The sequence below is a fragment of the Helicoverpa zea genome, chromosome 30 (genome assembly GCF_022581195.2).
Source record: "Helicoverpa zea isolate HzStark_Cry1AcR chromosome 30, ilHelZeax1.1, whole genome shotgun sequence".
Classification (NCBI taxonomy): Eukaryota; Metazoa; Arthropoda; class Insecta; order Lepidoptera; family Noctuidae; genus Helicoverpa; species Helicoverpa zea.
The window spans coordinates 5,827,694-5,842,986 of NC_061481.1; the positions used below are offsets into that span (position 1 = coordinate 5,827,694).

The 15,293-nt window shown below is 40.7% G+C and overlaps 1 protein-coding gene and 1 long non-coding RNA gene across 7 annotated transcripts in view; one reads left to right on the forward strand and one right to left on the reverse strand.

Annotated features, from left to right (window-relative positions):
• LOC124644469 (endoribonuclease Dcr-1) overlaps positions 1 to 14,785 on the forward strand; it is a 73,608-nt gene extending 58,823 nt beyond the window's left edge. For 5 of the 6 annotated variants that reach the window (XM_047183834.1, XM_047183833.1, XM_047183835.1 and 2 more), the window contains 5 exons: positions 6,336 to 6,465; positions 6,971 to 7,061; positions 7,822 to 7,930; positions 10,691 to 10,823; positions 11,804 to 14,785. In XM_047183834.1, coding sequence (XP_047039790.1) covers positions 6,336 to 6,465; positions 6,971 to 7,061; positions 7,822 to 7,930; positions 10,691 to 10,823; positions 11,804 to 11,960 — 620 coding nt within the window. In that variant the 3' untranslated portion in view covers positions 11,961 to 14,785. Of the gene's footprint in view, positions 1 to 6,335; positions 6,466 to 6,970; positions 7,062 to 7,821; positions 7,931 to 10,690; positions 10,824 to 11,803 lie in introns of those variants that run through there. The other variant, XR_006986071.1, reaches the window with a different exon arrangement.
• Positions 4,536 to 5,116, reverse strand: LOC124644471. The gene is made up of 3 exons (XR_006986072.1): positions 4,974 to 5,116; positions 4,724 to 4,836; positions 4,536 to 4,642 (listed from the first exon to the last, which is right to left on the reverse strand). It is a non-coding gene; the product is annotated as an uncharacterized LOC124644471 (long non-coding RNA).
• Positions 14,786 to 15,293: the final 508 nt, after the last annotated feature.

Here is a 15,293-nt window from a genome sequence, read left to right on the forward strand (position 1 = left end):
TGACATAGAGGTGTCCAACTTGCCGGAGGAAAAGGCGGAAAACCCTATCCACATAATCAAAGCCTTAGGGCATAAGTTAGGGATCAGCCTAGACGATCGTGATATCGTCAGTGCGGAGCGTGTAGGTGGCAGGCAGCTCAACGCAACTAACTCAGCGGGACCAACTGTATCACGCCCGCGGCCGATAGTGGTGCGCCTTGCTCGCCGAGACCTGCGTGACCAGCTTATGGCGAGCGCGCGAGTGCGACGAGGCGCAACTACGACGGACCTTGGCATGCCCGGGCCGGCGCAGCGGTTCTTTTTTAACGAGCGGCTGACGAAAGTTAACCGCTTGTTATTTCGTCAAGCACGGGAAGCGGCCGGGGCTCTTGGCTGGAAGTTTGTCTGGACCAAGCAGGGCCGCATCCTCGTCAGGAAGGCGCCGGGGGATAAGGCGCAGAGGATCCGCACGGAGGGGGACTTGTCCCGTGTCTTCGGCACTGAAATTAATACGGCTAAGCTTTAGTAAAGTCCACCTTGATGTAATTATCTTTTTATATATAAACTGGCTTAGTGATTGCCATTATCTTTTCTGTACCGTGCTCAACCATAGACTGGATGTACGCGAAATCTACTTAACACACTTAACACAAATGACTCATCACTCATCTGCTATAAATTATTTATTTACACTATATTTACAATTTTTTTTTACACTTAACTATAATTATTTACATATCATATTTTCACTTAACCCTAACCACTTACAAGTTATACATACTTCCCATACATACATCCACTTTACATCGCCACGCTATTGTTTAAACTGGTACCATGCCCATACACATGTAATGCATACACCTAACGGTATCTATGGCTCCTAGTAAATACATTAAGTTTGGTCTATTTAATGCTGGATCTCTGGGTACTAAACAGGACGAGTTCTTGATCGCCATGGGCAACCACTCTGTGGACATCATGGCTATCAATGAGACATGGCTACGCAGTGGGGAAGAGGATCGTGCTCCCAGTATCTCTGGGTACAAATTTAAACATATACCTAGACCTATTTCTACACGAGGAGGGCGTGGCGGGGGTGTGGCTTTTTATATTAAGAATGGTATAAACGCAAGAGTCAAGGCTCACCCTGAGCACTCGACTGTTGAGCAGCTCTGGCTGGGCCTCACAGTAAACAAAACAAAGCTTCTTATAGGGACCGCGTACCGCCAACCCTGGCAGGATTTAGAACTTTTCCTCGATGCCATAACTGCTAGTATTAGCGCCCTAGGACCATACGACAACGTCATACTATTAGGAGACTTTAACGTCAACCTGCTTAATTCAAACAGCTTGTGGGTGATTGGGTGGTTTAGTACTACCTGCTCCGTTGGTCGTCGTGTGTTAAGGGTGTGGAGAAAAAGTCCCAAGTCCAGTAATGTAGCACGTGTAATTGCGTAAGCACAGGCACACACACACGGAAGATAGACAGCTAACAGATAGAATACACCACACAGAATAGAAGGAGTAGAAATTAAGTACAGGATTGGAAATATTAAACTAGATAGCGAGTACGTGCGATAGCAAAAGTTTTGCGAGCGGTAAAGCAAGCGACATGGGCTTCGCGGCCGATGACGAAATCTCGACTGGCGCGGAGTGTTGGACGGCGCGGCGCCGCAGGCGCATACGCCGTGGCAAGTTCCTAAAACCTGTTTGACAGGCGACCGCGCGACTGAGCCGTTTGTTTCCAATGCACGATATTGTAATTAGTAAATAAAATAGATTTAAGGAGATAGGCAGAATAGTAGGTGTTGTATATAATTCTTGTAAATAGTATTTAAATATAATTTTAGTGTAGTGTAGTGTAGTGTATATAAGTAATATACAAGGTGTTGATTTGCATTTGTGCCATAGTTCAGGAGGAGGACATACAATACGTAAATAATCGATTGGAATTACAGTAGATGGGAAATAACTAATATGCACTGCTTTTTTTGTCATTGTAATGTCGTGGTATTTTCGAAGTAATCCAATTTTATGAATGAAATTTATGAGTGATCGTTGCGTATGCTTTGTGTTTGCGTTTGTGTGGGGGTGCAGCACGGTTTTAACGCCAGTAACATACGCGACAAGTTTAAATAAGGCTAGATGACATTTACGGAATTCCGAAAAAAAATTAAAGAAAAAAAATTACGTACCAATTTTTTTATTGATTTGGGTCGAGAATCATTAGCATAATTACGTCCTTGAATATGGCACGGATGCAAATCAACAGCTTGTATATTGTAAATATATATTTTATGTGAAAAGGATTTGTATGTGTGTGATGAATGTGTGAGTGTGAGTGGCTACAAGCTCAAAGACTAGGCAGCTAATGGGATTTTTCGGCAATTTTAATCTGGTTCAAACTGTCACAGCAGCCACACATTTCGTGAACGACAGTTGCTCATTGATCGACATCATATGCACTGATGCTTTCACACGAAATGTCGAAGTGAACCATATTAGTGAGCTTGGTCATCATGCCTTCATCACCTGTGAAACAGTTTTCAGGAAGCCAAAGTGTAAACCAAGGATTGTCAGGTTTCGTCCTCTCGCTGACATCTTGCCAGATTATTTTGAGAAAGACCTAAACGCGATACCATGGTCTGATATAGGAGACTTGGATGACGTTGATGCTATGGTTCTAACATTTAATTCTTACATAACTCAACTCTTCGATCTCCACGCTCCTATGAAGACAAAGACCTATTATAAGCGGCCTACACCGTGGATTACCGACAATATTCGTCTAATGTTCAAGCTTCGAGATGAAGCTAGACAGAGAAGTCGCGAAACAAAGCTCCCACATCACAGGCAGTACTATCTGGATCTTAAGCATGAGGCAGCAGCCGCTTTAGTGAGGGAAAAGTCCGCATACTTTACAAAAAACATCAATGAGCTAAGTAAAGATCCCAAACTATTATGGCAGAATTTAAAATCAGATGTTCTTCCTGACCATAAAGATAAGCGGCTGCCAAGCCATTTTGATAACCCAGATAGTATAAACGCCGCCTTCTTGAATGTGCCAGGGAATTGTAGCGACAATATCTCATTGAACCACTACTTCAATTCTTGTAGGCATAGTCCAGCCAGGTTCTCCCTTACTAGTACCAATCGGCAGACTGTTCTGGGGATAATCAAGGGTCTGGGGTCAAAAGCTCAGGGTATTGATGGTATCAGTCTGGACATGTTGACACTCACTCTGCCAAACACTCTACAAGTCATCACTGATATCATCAACAAGTCCATAGAAACTAGTACATTCCCCAGCCTTTGGAGGCGTGCTATCGTTTGCCCTATTCCAAAAACTAGTGACCCAGTCAATCTGAAGGACCTAAGGCCTATAAGCATCCTGCCCTGCCTATCTAAAATTCTAGAGCGTGTGGTATACCTCCAGGTAATCGAATACCTGGAGGCAAATAATATTTTGCCCGAGTTACAGTCGGGATTTCGCAAGGGTAGAGGGACTGCAACTGCTTTGATGGATGTAGTGGGCAATATTCTGGAGGCACGCGACCGGGGGGAGGGGTCAATCCTTGTCTTGCTGGACTTTTCACGTGCTTTTGATGCAATTAATACCAATTTACTGCTGTCCAAGTTAACTTACTATGGTTTTGATGGCGCTGCGGTAGATTGGTTTAATAGCTATCTGAAGGACAGGTCCCAGCTTGTGCAAATCCACAAAGAGGACGGTACCATCATCTCGTCCCCTCCACTCCCAGTGTCTAGGGGAGTTCCGCAGGGATCGATATTGGGCCCATTGTTGTACATCCTCTACAGCGCTGATATAGTTAAATCCCTTGTGAACTGCAGATATCACATGTATGCGGATGATATCCAGCTGTACACTTCCTTCAAGGGGGATGATGTGGTAGCTGCAGTTCAAAGAATAAATGAGGATCTGCAGCGGATAGTTGCTTGGTCGGAGGGAAATTGTTTGCTGCTTAATCCCCTTAAGTCCAAGTTTATGGTGCTAGGTACAAAAAAACAGGTCACCAATATAGTAGCTGCCAAGCCTGAGATAGTCATTCAGGGGGAAAAAATTGAACGCGTAGAACAAGCGAGTAGTCTGGGCCTAACCTTGGATCCGGAGCTGCACTTTGAGGCTCACATAAACAACATCGTTAGAAACTGTTTCTACAGACTAAAGGTACTATATGGTATCCGTAATTTTCTTAGCCTGCCTCTTAGGAAACAACTTGTTGACACTCTAGTCCTATCTAAGCTGAATTACTGTGATACCGTATACGGGCCTTGCTTGCTTGCTAGGACAGATAGGCTGATACAGCGGGTTCAGAATGCCTGTGTCAGATTTTGCATCAAAGTCCCCCGCAGGCACCACGTAACGCCATATATCAATCAAATTAAAATGTTAAAAATGGCTGCCAGGCGAAAACTGCATCTTGCTAGCCTAATGTTTGGAATTGTTTCAACCCATAAGCCGCACTACTTATTTGAAAAACTGACATGGAAAGAAACATGCTACAGACATGGTCTTCGCTCCATAGTTGCTCCGCTTAGGGTCCCACCTCACAAAACTGCAGCTTTCAGGGGTAGTTTCAGATTTGCAGCCACACACTGCTGGAATGACCTTCCACCACCTTTAAGGGGCCTGAAAACAATACTAACTTTTAAATTCAATCTAAAAAATAAATTATTACTCGAGCAACTTTCTCAATAATAAATGTAAAATATTTTCACTTACCTTATGTGGTTTGGCCCACAGTCCTTGGGGGATCCCCAGCAGTGTTGTGGAGTGGTTTGGCTGCCTCCTGTCTGCTTCACTCGATATTCATCCAAAGTATATCACTTCTGGACCTGTTTCAAAGGCATAAATTTGGTATCACAACAAATTCTTATATTTAAATTAAATTTCAAATTATTTTATTTCACAATATTTGTTTTAATTATCTTGACATTGTTTATCACTATTTCGGATTCTATTTTGGACTTACCTTGAACTATCATTGGAAAGCATTTCACACACTGTGTCGCATGGTCATCCGCAACGGGTCAGCATTAACATGTTCGCCCCACACCACACTAATACTTATGATTCACACAATAAACATATCCACTCACAACCTCACAACACAATACACTTATTACATCACTCGATACAATTTCCGCCATCATAATTGCATAACAAGATATCTCTTGCGCAATTGGCCGGTTAACCTAGCTAGATCTTCATCTTTGACACATTTCTGACATTTCATTTGCCGCGCTGTCTATGGTCTGAGACGCTCACTGGGCAACTTTTTATTATTCACAAGCTTTTTGTCTATGTCTTTTCTCTTGATATTCTCGTATTGTGTTTGTTTTTGTCTATGGTTTGTTTTATATTCATTGTTACTATATCTGTTTACTACGTTTCTGTTACTTTACTAATTATGTATATATATATTTATTTATTTACCGGATTCGTGCCGAAACGGCGTCTGTTTGTATAGTCCCGAGGCAAAGTCATGTGGTGGGTCAGCGCTGAAAACCAGCGCTGTTGTCTCGTGCCTGCGTGTGCGTGACACAGCATTTATGCTGAGCGCTGCCCCTTTTTCACGCATAAGTGACGCAGCTGCAGCGCTTTTATTTTTGTTTTACTGTTAGTTTTGTCCCTAGATTTATTTGTTTGTATTTGTGTGTGTTTCGTTTTCTGCGTCATTTGTGTGTAAAATAAATGGTTTTTCTTTCTTCTTCTTTCTTTCAATTTTGCCACCGACTTCTAGGCCGATGCACCTAAAAATATTTTTTTTTTTGCTTTTTAGTGTTTTGGGAAGTCGGTTTAATTTTTTTGTAAAAAAGTTTTTTATTTAAAGCTTTTCAGTGATACGAATAGTTGTCACTATCCATACAAGTGAGAAGTTCTCATCAATACAAAGAATATAAGTCCAAATACGAGGTAGTTTACATATTCAGTTGTCGAGTTCCCTCGACCCTCTCTGGTTTCCATCATCAGATCAGCTCCAAATCTTCACAGTTGAATAGTGCTTTTAGGCGTACACCTGAGTGTCAAGTTTTTACCCTATGTATGCCTACAGCTTTCGAAGGTTGCCCTCGATTTCTCAGGGTTTCCATCATCAGATCCTGACCTGATGACTATGGGACCAACTGGCAGCTATTCCGAGTCGAACAAAAAAAGAATCACGTAAATCGGTCTATAAACCTCGGAGTAATCGATGTACATACATAGAAAAAAAAAAAAAAAAAAAAACATACCGGCCGAATTGATAACCTCCTCCTTTTTGGGAAGTCGGTTAAAAAAAATAGATTCTTTTGTATTGTCAAATATGTATGAAATATGTTTCTGTACACGTCAGACTACCTGATCACGCGTCACCTGTACGAGGACGGGCGGCGACACTCGCCGGGCGCGCTGACGGACCTGCGCTCGGCGCTCGTCAACAACACCATCTTCGCCACCCTCGCCGCCAGGCACGGCTTCCACAAGTTAGTAATTACATGTATTTCTGTGACGTTATAGATCACAATTTCATACAATTTACCGTTTGACCGTTTTTGACAGTTCAATGGTTTTGAGTTTGAGTATTGAATTTCTCTACACTCCATTTGATAATGTATGATGCCACTGCGGTAGCACCTTTGTGCGGCAACTGTCAACTACACCAAAAAAATGGTTAGACCAACTAAAGGACCATCTTGATATACTTATTTTTTTTATACTGAAACTAAATTTTAAAATGATATGCATCAGTAGTTTATTTTATTTCTTAAATATGTATTTGTATAAAAAGTCCTATCAAAATTATTTAGGTACCTTTAGTTACTACTCAAATGGAGCAAGATTTATCTCGCTACGATTAAAGTCGCTTGCAGAAGGTCCAAAATAGAATTTTGGAAATTCTTCCCAATGAAACAGTGGAAACCAAGACCAAAAGTTAACTTGACACTCCTTTAGAAATTTCTTATAATTTGTTTTGATGATAATTTGCAGATATTTCCGTCACATGTCTCCGGGCTTGAACGAGGTGCTCACCAAGTACGTCAAAATACAAGAGGAGAATGGACACTCCATTAGTGAAGAGGTAACCTTTACTTATCATCTGTCTTACCCAACTATGTTGGGGTCGGCTTCCAGTCTAACCGGATGCAGCTGAGTACCAGTGTGCCACAAGGAGCGACTGCCTATCTGATCTCCTCAACCCAGTTACCCGGGCGACCCGATTCCCCTTGGTTAGACTGGTTGACAGACTTTCTGGCTTCTGACTACCCGTAACGCCTGCCAGTCAGGGATCCACCAGGGGTGCGATTTTGCTATTTTACTTAGGCGACACACGATTCACTCCAAACACAACTAAATTACGATTGAAGCGTATGTGGCATTCCGCTATTATTTCTTTTAAATAAACGTTTTTATCATTTTCTGTCATTCAATAATGAAACATACTGTCTGCAAATTATTTACGATTACAATATAATTGTAGAGCAAACTACCGTATAGATATACCAAATAGCAGACCAATCGCAAACCAATCAAATGTCATTGGAATACGATTGGTCTTATATTAGTAGCAGAATGCCCGATATGGTTAAAACTGCTATTGCGATTCAATTTCTATTCAATTTAGACATTATTAACCCAGCAGAATCGCGACCCAGTTTGTCGTGCCTTCCGAAACACGGAAGAACTCGTCTTGAGAAGATGGTCATTCATCCACGGACCGACCTTTACCCGTTGTTTTACCTTATGATCGATCTATTCGAGCTCTCTTTAACAGTCATGCATGTTACATTTTAATTTGGTATTTTGAGTAGCTAATAATATGTTTGGTATATATTTTTCAGCACTACCTAATACAAGAGGACGAGATGGAGCAGGCTGAGGACGTGGAGGTGCCCAAGGCGTTGGGAGACTTGTTCGAGTCCGTCGCGGGCGCTATCTTCTTAGACTCAGGTCATTATCTGTACCAATGTTGTATAATATTTTTTAAATTTTAAAATAATAAATAAAAAATATAAATAACCAGCGGCCCGGTACGTGCTTCGCTACGTATAAATGAAGAACTGCTTGACCGATTTTGTGCAAACTTCACATAAGCCATCTACTAAATAGTGCGAACAAAGCCTAAACATGTCATCTGAATAGGTACACCTAAAAGTGGCATTATTTTTTGGGAAATTATAAGTGTAGCCGCAAAATTATTTATTGGACACATGATTAAACTTCTAATTTTATAACTAAACAACGGGGAAATGACATAGCCTCTAATAAACTAATTCGTCTTTTTTAGGACGCCAACTAAATATTCTATAGAAAGCTTCAAGTAAAGATCATCAATTATTGTGACTTGTCCTTCTTATTTATACATTGTCATCTAATTTACTAACTCGGCCTCGTTTTTAGTATATTGCCATTTGTAACCTTCAATTAAAAAACATTGTATTAAAAATTGAAGTTATAGTTCGGCCATTCAGAGAATGCGTTCCTGACACGTCGCGATTGAACTGACGACGTAATAACATTCATTGATTATTGATATAATAATGTTGTTTTAATGCTCCTCAATTGTTAAAACGGTAAACAACCAGCAAAAATATTTTTATCGTAACTGCAACGCCATTGCAAAGTTACGTCGTCAGTTCAATCGCGACGTGTCAGGAACGCATTCTCTGAATGGCCGAACTATAGTGACGAAAACGAATCGCTGCAAAACCGATTCCACGTAGTCTTGTCTGCCCTACCCCTAGAGTGCAATTCAAAACCGCGTAGGCGCGGAGCCGTGACAGAAGCGAGCCGTGCCGTGACAGAAGCGATGCTTGCTGCATGTCGCTTGCTTACATTTTAAACGTACTGAGTAAAAAAATTAGAAGCTAATTAAATATATTTTATGATAAATGACATCATCAATGATATCAATAGTATTTTCGAAGTTTACTGTTAGAATGCATGCTACAAATTTAGATGCTAAAAAATAACCATCATGCTGAGTTGTATTTAGAGTGGTTTACTTAGAAGATAACTAGTGGCTAAGATAGTATTATTTAGATGCTCGTTAATTGTGGCTGAATTAGTAATTTAGAAGGCAACATACATTTTTGGGGGCGAATAATGATATTAAAAAGAAGCCTGTTTAATTAGCACTCTTATTTTTTTATATGATTTCCTTGTGGAGTACAATTAAAATGTGAAGCAAAGTTAGTTCTGAGATCAATTGCCACAAACATTAACAATAGAAATGGGCTGTTCAAAAGGATCTGCTAGAAGTGCAAAATTATTTACAGTATGTATAGTTATTGGCACGGATATTGAGCCATGACCTTCACCTGCGCAGAAGCGATTTATGTGTACAGTGCGCAAAGCGATCCCCACTCTTCCGCCGAGAGCTCAATATCCGTGCCGGTAACTATAACAAATTTTATTTATATCGGTTTAATTGTTTTGGTGTAATAGTGCAAGAACCAATCAGAGTTGTTTTCGCATTTATAATATAAGTAAGGATTATATTATTTTTTAAAACAGTGTTGGCGCAAGCACACAACCTTGTTTGACCCCACAGGTGACAGGAAAGAACTCTGACTGGTCACCATTATAGGTAACACAGCAGGTCATCTCGTCGTGCAGAAGGCGAATCATTCTCACAAACTTCTCAGGACAACCTAATTTTGCCAGTAAAGTCCAGAGAGCTTCCCTCGGCAGGCAGTCAAAAGCTTTTTCTAAGTCCACGAAGCACATACACAAAGGTTGGCCTTGTTCTCGGCTTTTTTCCTGGAGTTGCCTGATGGAAAAGATGGCTTCGCCGGTGCCCCTGTTAGGTCGAAACCCAAACTGAGTTTCTGGCAATATGGCTTCGGAGACTGGTAAAAGCCGGTTGAGAAGAACTTTGGCATATATCTTCCCAGGGACAGAGAGGAGCGATATACCCCGGTCTAATAAGGTCTTACACACACATGATTTGAAGCTTTCGACAAAAATCTCCGTTTACAAGGCCATATCTTTTATACTCGGCTGAAACATGGGTCCTCTATCGGAAACATATACGGGCGCTGGACCGATTTCATCTAAAGTGCATAAGAGACATTCTGAAAATCAAATGGTCGGATCGGATTAGAAATACCGAAGTGCTACGTCGCGCGAATGTCTGCGGCATAGAAGCGTACCTGATGCGGCGACAGCTCAGATGGTGCGGTCATGTTTTACGCATGGATGATGATAGGGTGGCCAAGCGCATCTTCTTTTCTGAACTCCAGAACGGCAGACGGAAACAAGGTGGCCAGTTCTTACGCTTCAAGGATGTTCAGAAAAGACACATGAAAAGGTGCAACATTGATCCTCAGAACTGGGAGACAAAAGCCATTTGCCGCCCTGAATGGAGAGGCCTACTTAAAAATGCGATCAAAGATTTCGAAGAGCAAAGGAAATCCGCACTGGATGCGAAGCGTGATGCTCTTAAGGCTCCACCACCACCAAACCAAACACCAGTAGCCATTCATTATAACTACGTGGACGGTATCCTAACGTGCAGCCAATGCTCGCGCACGTTTACACATAAAATAGGGTACTGCAGCCATCAAAGGGCGCATAGAAGAGCTGATCATCCTAGTTCTTCTCTCAATGATAACTGAAAGCAGTCACCATAGCCGAAATCGGCAGGGAAGTATATATATATTATTTTTTAATATGTAAATTAATCGCCTACTACATTGCACGTTGCAGGCATGTCCCTGGGCGCAGTATGGAAGTCGTACGTGAACCTAATGGGTGCTGAGCTGGAGGCGTTCAGCGCCGCGGCCCCCAAGTCACCCGTCAGGGAGCTGCTCGAGGCTGAGCCTGATACCGCCAAGTTTGGGTGAGCGATCATTATTTTTTTTCTTCTGTAGATCAAACATATAGTTAACAGCGAGCAAAATCGATTTTTACTCCGGCTACTATCCACCAATGACCATGTATGAACCAACTTTTTTTTTGAAAAATCATCAAATGACCCCTCCCGCTGTGTGTTAGCAGCGGTGAGGGAGTGTCAGACTCTTACTGACTAGAATTCCATCGTGTTCCGTCGCAGGCCGCGTATGTACCAGCGCCGCGGTAACTCGCGCGAACAATCCCGCAGCCCCGCTGGGATTTATGACAATCTAAGCAAATTCCCGTAGAGGCAATAAAATACAAAAGGTTGAAATTCCAAATGCATTGCAAAGGAGGTAGTCTTAATTGTTTTGACAATTTCAAATAATTTTTAGTTGAAGCGAGTCATACATGTCAGTGGTCGGTAGTGATGATGATGATGTCCTCCTAGCCGATAATCGGCCGCGACGGCTGTTCTCGTGTAAGACGAAAATCAGTCAACTGCGCAGGACATATCTTGGACTGCGGTGCACTCACTATTCCTTCACTCTCATGGCGCGGTAGGACAACAATCCGACACCACCGGAGAGAGATCGGAAGCATTTTCCGATGTATGGGTGTATCAATCACCAATTTTCAGACTTCGGTCTGCAGTTATGTTACCAGTGTGAAGTTTTTCTAAAAAGCTGTACTTAAAACTGATATTTGAATGTTATTATTTTGCTGCGTTGGATAAAGACGAGACGAGACGTGAAATATCATAAACATCAAATATGAAAATTCGTAATGAACATTTTATAAGAAAACGGACGTTAATATTGTCGAATGAACTTGGGTCTCTGAATACCGAATACAGACATCGAAAAGTCAAATGTTTTTTTTTCTGAACACAATGAAAGTACAAATAAATATTTGCGATTTCTAATGATAGATTCATATCTTACACGGTATTAACAAACTCCTAATTTCTCCATTTGATGTCCGCAGCAAGCCGGAGCGGCTGGCGGACGGGCGGCGCGTGCGCGTGTGCGTGGAGGTGTTCGGGCGCGGCACGTTCAAGGGCGTGGGCCGCAACTACCGCATCGCCAAGGGCACGGCCGCGAGGTGCGCCCTCAGGCATCTCAAGGTGCATCGGCCACATTAGAACATAATAAAACAACCAAAATAATAGTTTAAGGCCCGGTTATTCGAAAGTTAAAGTTAAAATTTTACCACGTTGTCAATTTTGACCACGGTTTGTTTGATTGTGACGTTTTTATTATGAAGTTTTAACGCTCGTAGAACTAACTGGTACTTCAACAACGCTTTTTGAATTTAAACCCTGTTAATTTTACTGTAACTAGAATTTAACCCTAACTTTGACGTAACTGAGCTTCGAACAACCGGGCCTAAGAAACTAAAAAACACGCTTTTAGCAAGCACAAATTACAAAGTCCGCCATCTTGGGGAAGCCGCCATATTGGATTTGTAATAACGTGTCTTAGCTAGTCTTGTCTTAGTATTGTCATCAGAACTTAGCATGTGGAAAATGTCATCCTAATCGAAGGCCGGGAAATGGGTCAAAGTACGGTTCGAAATTAAGTTCCGATTTGTTATAAATATCTGTCATTATATTATAATGACTCGAAAAACTGTAATTATTACCGTATGTATGTTTACTATTTTAAACTTGACAAAGACATTATATATCATTTTAGTACTTTTTATTAATTGCACCACATTTTTTCGACCATCAAAAATAGTTCTAAATAAGGATCGCAATATATTAAAAAAATCCGTATGTAAGTAAGTATAGCTATTGTAAGTTTTGAAAAATGTTAAATGTGTAAGTTAGAATAAGAAAAATACTATAGATAATTTTAAGCTAATAATATAAGACAGTAAATATTTAACTAGTAAGCCAATTAATCTAGTTTGTAAGTCTTCTCTTACAAGATTGAATGAAATTCAACGCAAACTATCTTCATAGTTAAACCATTCATTCATTTTCAACCGGCCGATGTATTGAAAGTGAATGGAAATAGGTTCAATACGGGGACTACGATTGAATTTCATTCATTCTTTTAAAAATTATCTAATAATCGTGTTATAAAAACATGGAGAAGACTAGCGTAGATGTCGTAACTGAAAATCTCGTAAGAAAATAGCGCGACAAAATGCGTGTGTTCGAGAGACCAGGAACAATACTAACTCCGCCCCCATATACCTTTGGAAACCGCCCATTTGTTGTAAAAACCAAAAATCTTCAAATACGTAACTGGAACACCTCGTTAGGTTACTTATAACGGAGCGTGTTGGTCACGCCCACAGTATGTATTTGACCTAGGAAAAGCCGTCTCATTGGCATCTCCGCTCATCTTTCCTTCCTCAGTGGCTATAAAACATTTGTTGGCTGTAAACATGATATATAATGCTGAAAAGTGTCCAAAACACAAGTCTTCACTTATTCCGTGTTTAGAAAGACACAGCATTTGTAGGTCCCTTTTCGCAGTCGTTACGGGAAGTCAGGAGTCAGAAAGTCTTCAAATCATGCCAAGGAGTGTCGGGTTGCCCGGGTAACTAGGTTGAGGAGGTCAGATAGGCAGTCGCTCCTTGCGGGACACTGGTACTCAGCTGCATCCTGTTAGACTGGGAGCCCAGAGTTGGTATGAGGCTATTTAAGGATACTCGGTCTCGCCTGTGAAACTATACGCACATTCAACATGAGCAATATTTCGTCACGGCATATAAGAGTTTGTCACTCCACAAGTACCCCAATCTATACTAATATTATAAAGAGGAAAACTTTGTTTGTTTGTTTGGTTGTAATGGATAAACTCAAAAACTACTCGACCGATTTTAAATATTCTTTCACCATTAGATAGCTACATTATCTGCGAGTAACATAGGCTATATTTTATTCCGGGGCGGGCAGTAGCTCCCACGGGACGCGGGTGAAACCGCGGGAAAACGCCTAGTACAATATAAAATGTAGTCACAGTTAGATAATATAAAAGACAGCTAATCCTATATTTGCATGTGAAAACTATGTTCTTATTTGAAGCCAGAAATACGTGATAAAATCAGTGTATATTATAAAAGTTAAACAATGACCGTCACCCTGTCCGTCTTTTCGCGAGCATCGATAAACTACTGAACAGATTTTTATGTACTTTTCACCAATAGATAACTAAACGCCCTGAATCTGAATAAAATAACCCTCTGATCTTCTTAAAAATAAATATTTTAACAATGTTTTAGGCAGCTGGGCAGGTCGCTATCAGTCGTGCTACTTTTTATTTCCCAAGAAGTTTGTGGTTTCAAGTATTCACTAAAGGTAAATAAGTATGATGTGACTTTATATTTAAAAACTCAGTAAAAAAATAAAATGTGACAAAAACAACACAATGATAAAAAATTATCAATTGAATCATTATTTTAAGCAGTAATAAACTACTGCTGTTTGATATATGTACCTACCTATATTTCTTTGTGTAAAGTCATATCAAAATTGTTTGCCTTGTTAAGTGTACGCACTGACTCAAATGGAGTATGCTTAGATGTAAGTATAAATGATAATATAAGCAATTATAAAATCACTGCCAATTTGTATGTTTTGTGTATTTTTAATCACGAAGCTTATTTAATAAAATTTTAAGAGTGCTAAGTATATTATTTTATTCAATGTCTTACTTGTGCCACACAATCTCACTGTTTCCCGCCAACTGGCCATAGAGTATAGTATGTTATCTCCGCGTCTATGCGACAACGAGACGACAGATATTTGTGATAATACACTACACTAAACTAGGTACGGTAGACCGCACATCAGTGGTAACTGTCATGCACCTTAACTCAATAGTAATAAGTACGATTTTCCTATAAAACTGTTACCACTGACCTGAAGTTGACTGTACCCAAGTTACGATAACTTAGGGCAATGTTAAGTTATAACAGAACAGATATGCATAAATAAAGTCTTTATTGAAACAAGTGCAGTATTATTTGCATTAATTATGAATTTTCTCTTTAATAAAGCCATAAAGAAAGTTTTTATACGTCGACGTACGCAAGCAGTTGTTTCTGGGCAAATATTTTGCCCTAATAATTATTTATTAAGTTATTTATGCTAAGTAGATATTTCTCTCAAAGATTGGAACTGCATTTTGGGTCTTCTTCTCATCGAGTGAGCTCCAGGTTAATCGCCTAACAAGCCCTTGTGTCAGAGTTTTCTCAAACCAGCCTGACAGCCTCTGACGTGCGATTGTAACAACGACTGCTACAGAGTAGCGTTCGGTGATGCCGGCGACACGTGCCCTCCCAGGCAAAGGCGTGTAACATCGCCAACTTCTAAAGGCAAAAAGTTTTAAAGAATTCGGCATGAATCTGGCCCGACCCAAGAGTCGGACCAGACACCCAGACAATGATGTGTGTAAGGCCTCTTCTCATACTGAGAAAGAATGTTAATCATCGTATGTGTGAGAGGCGGAGTCGATGT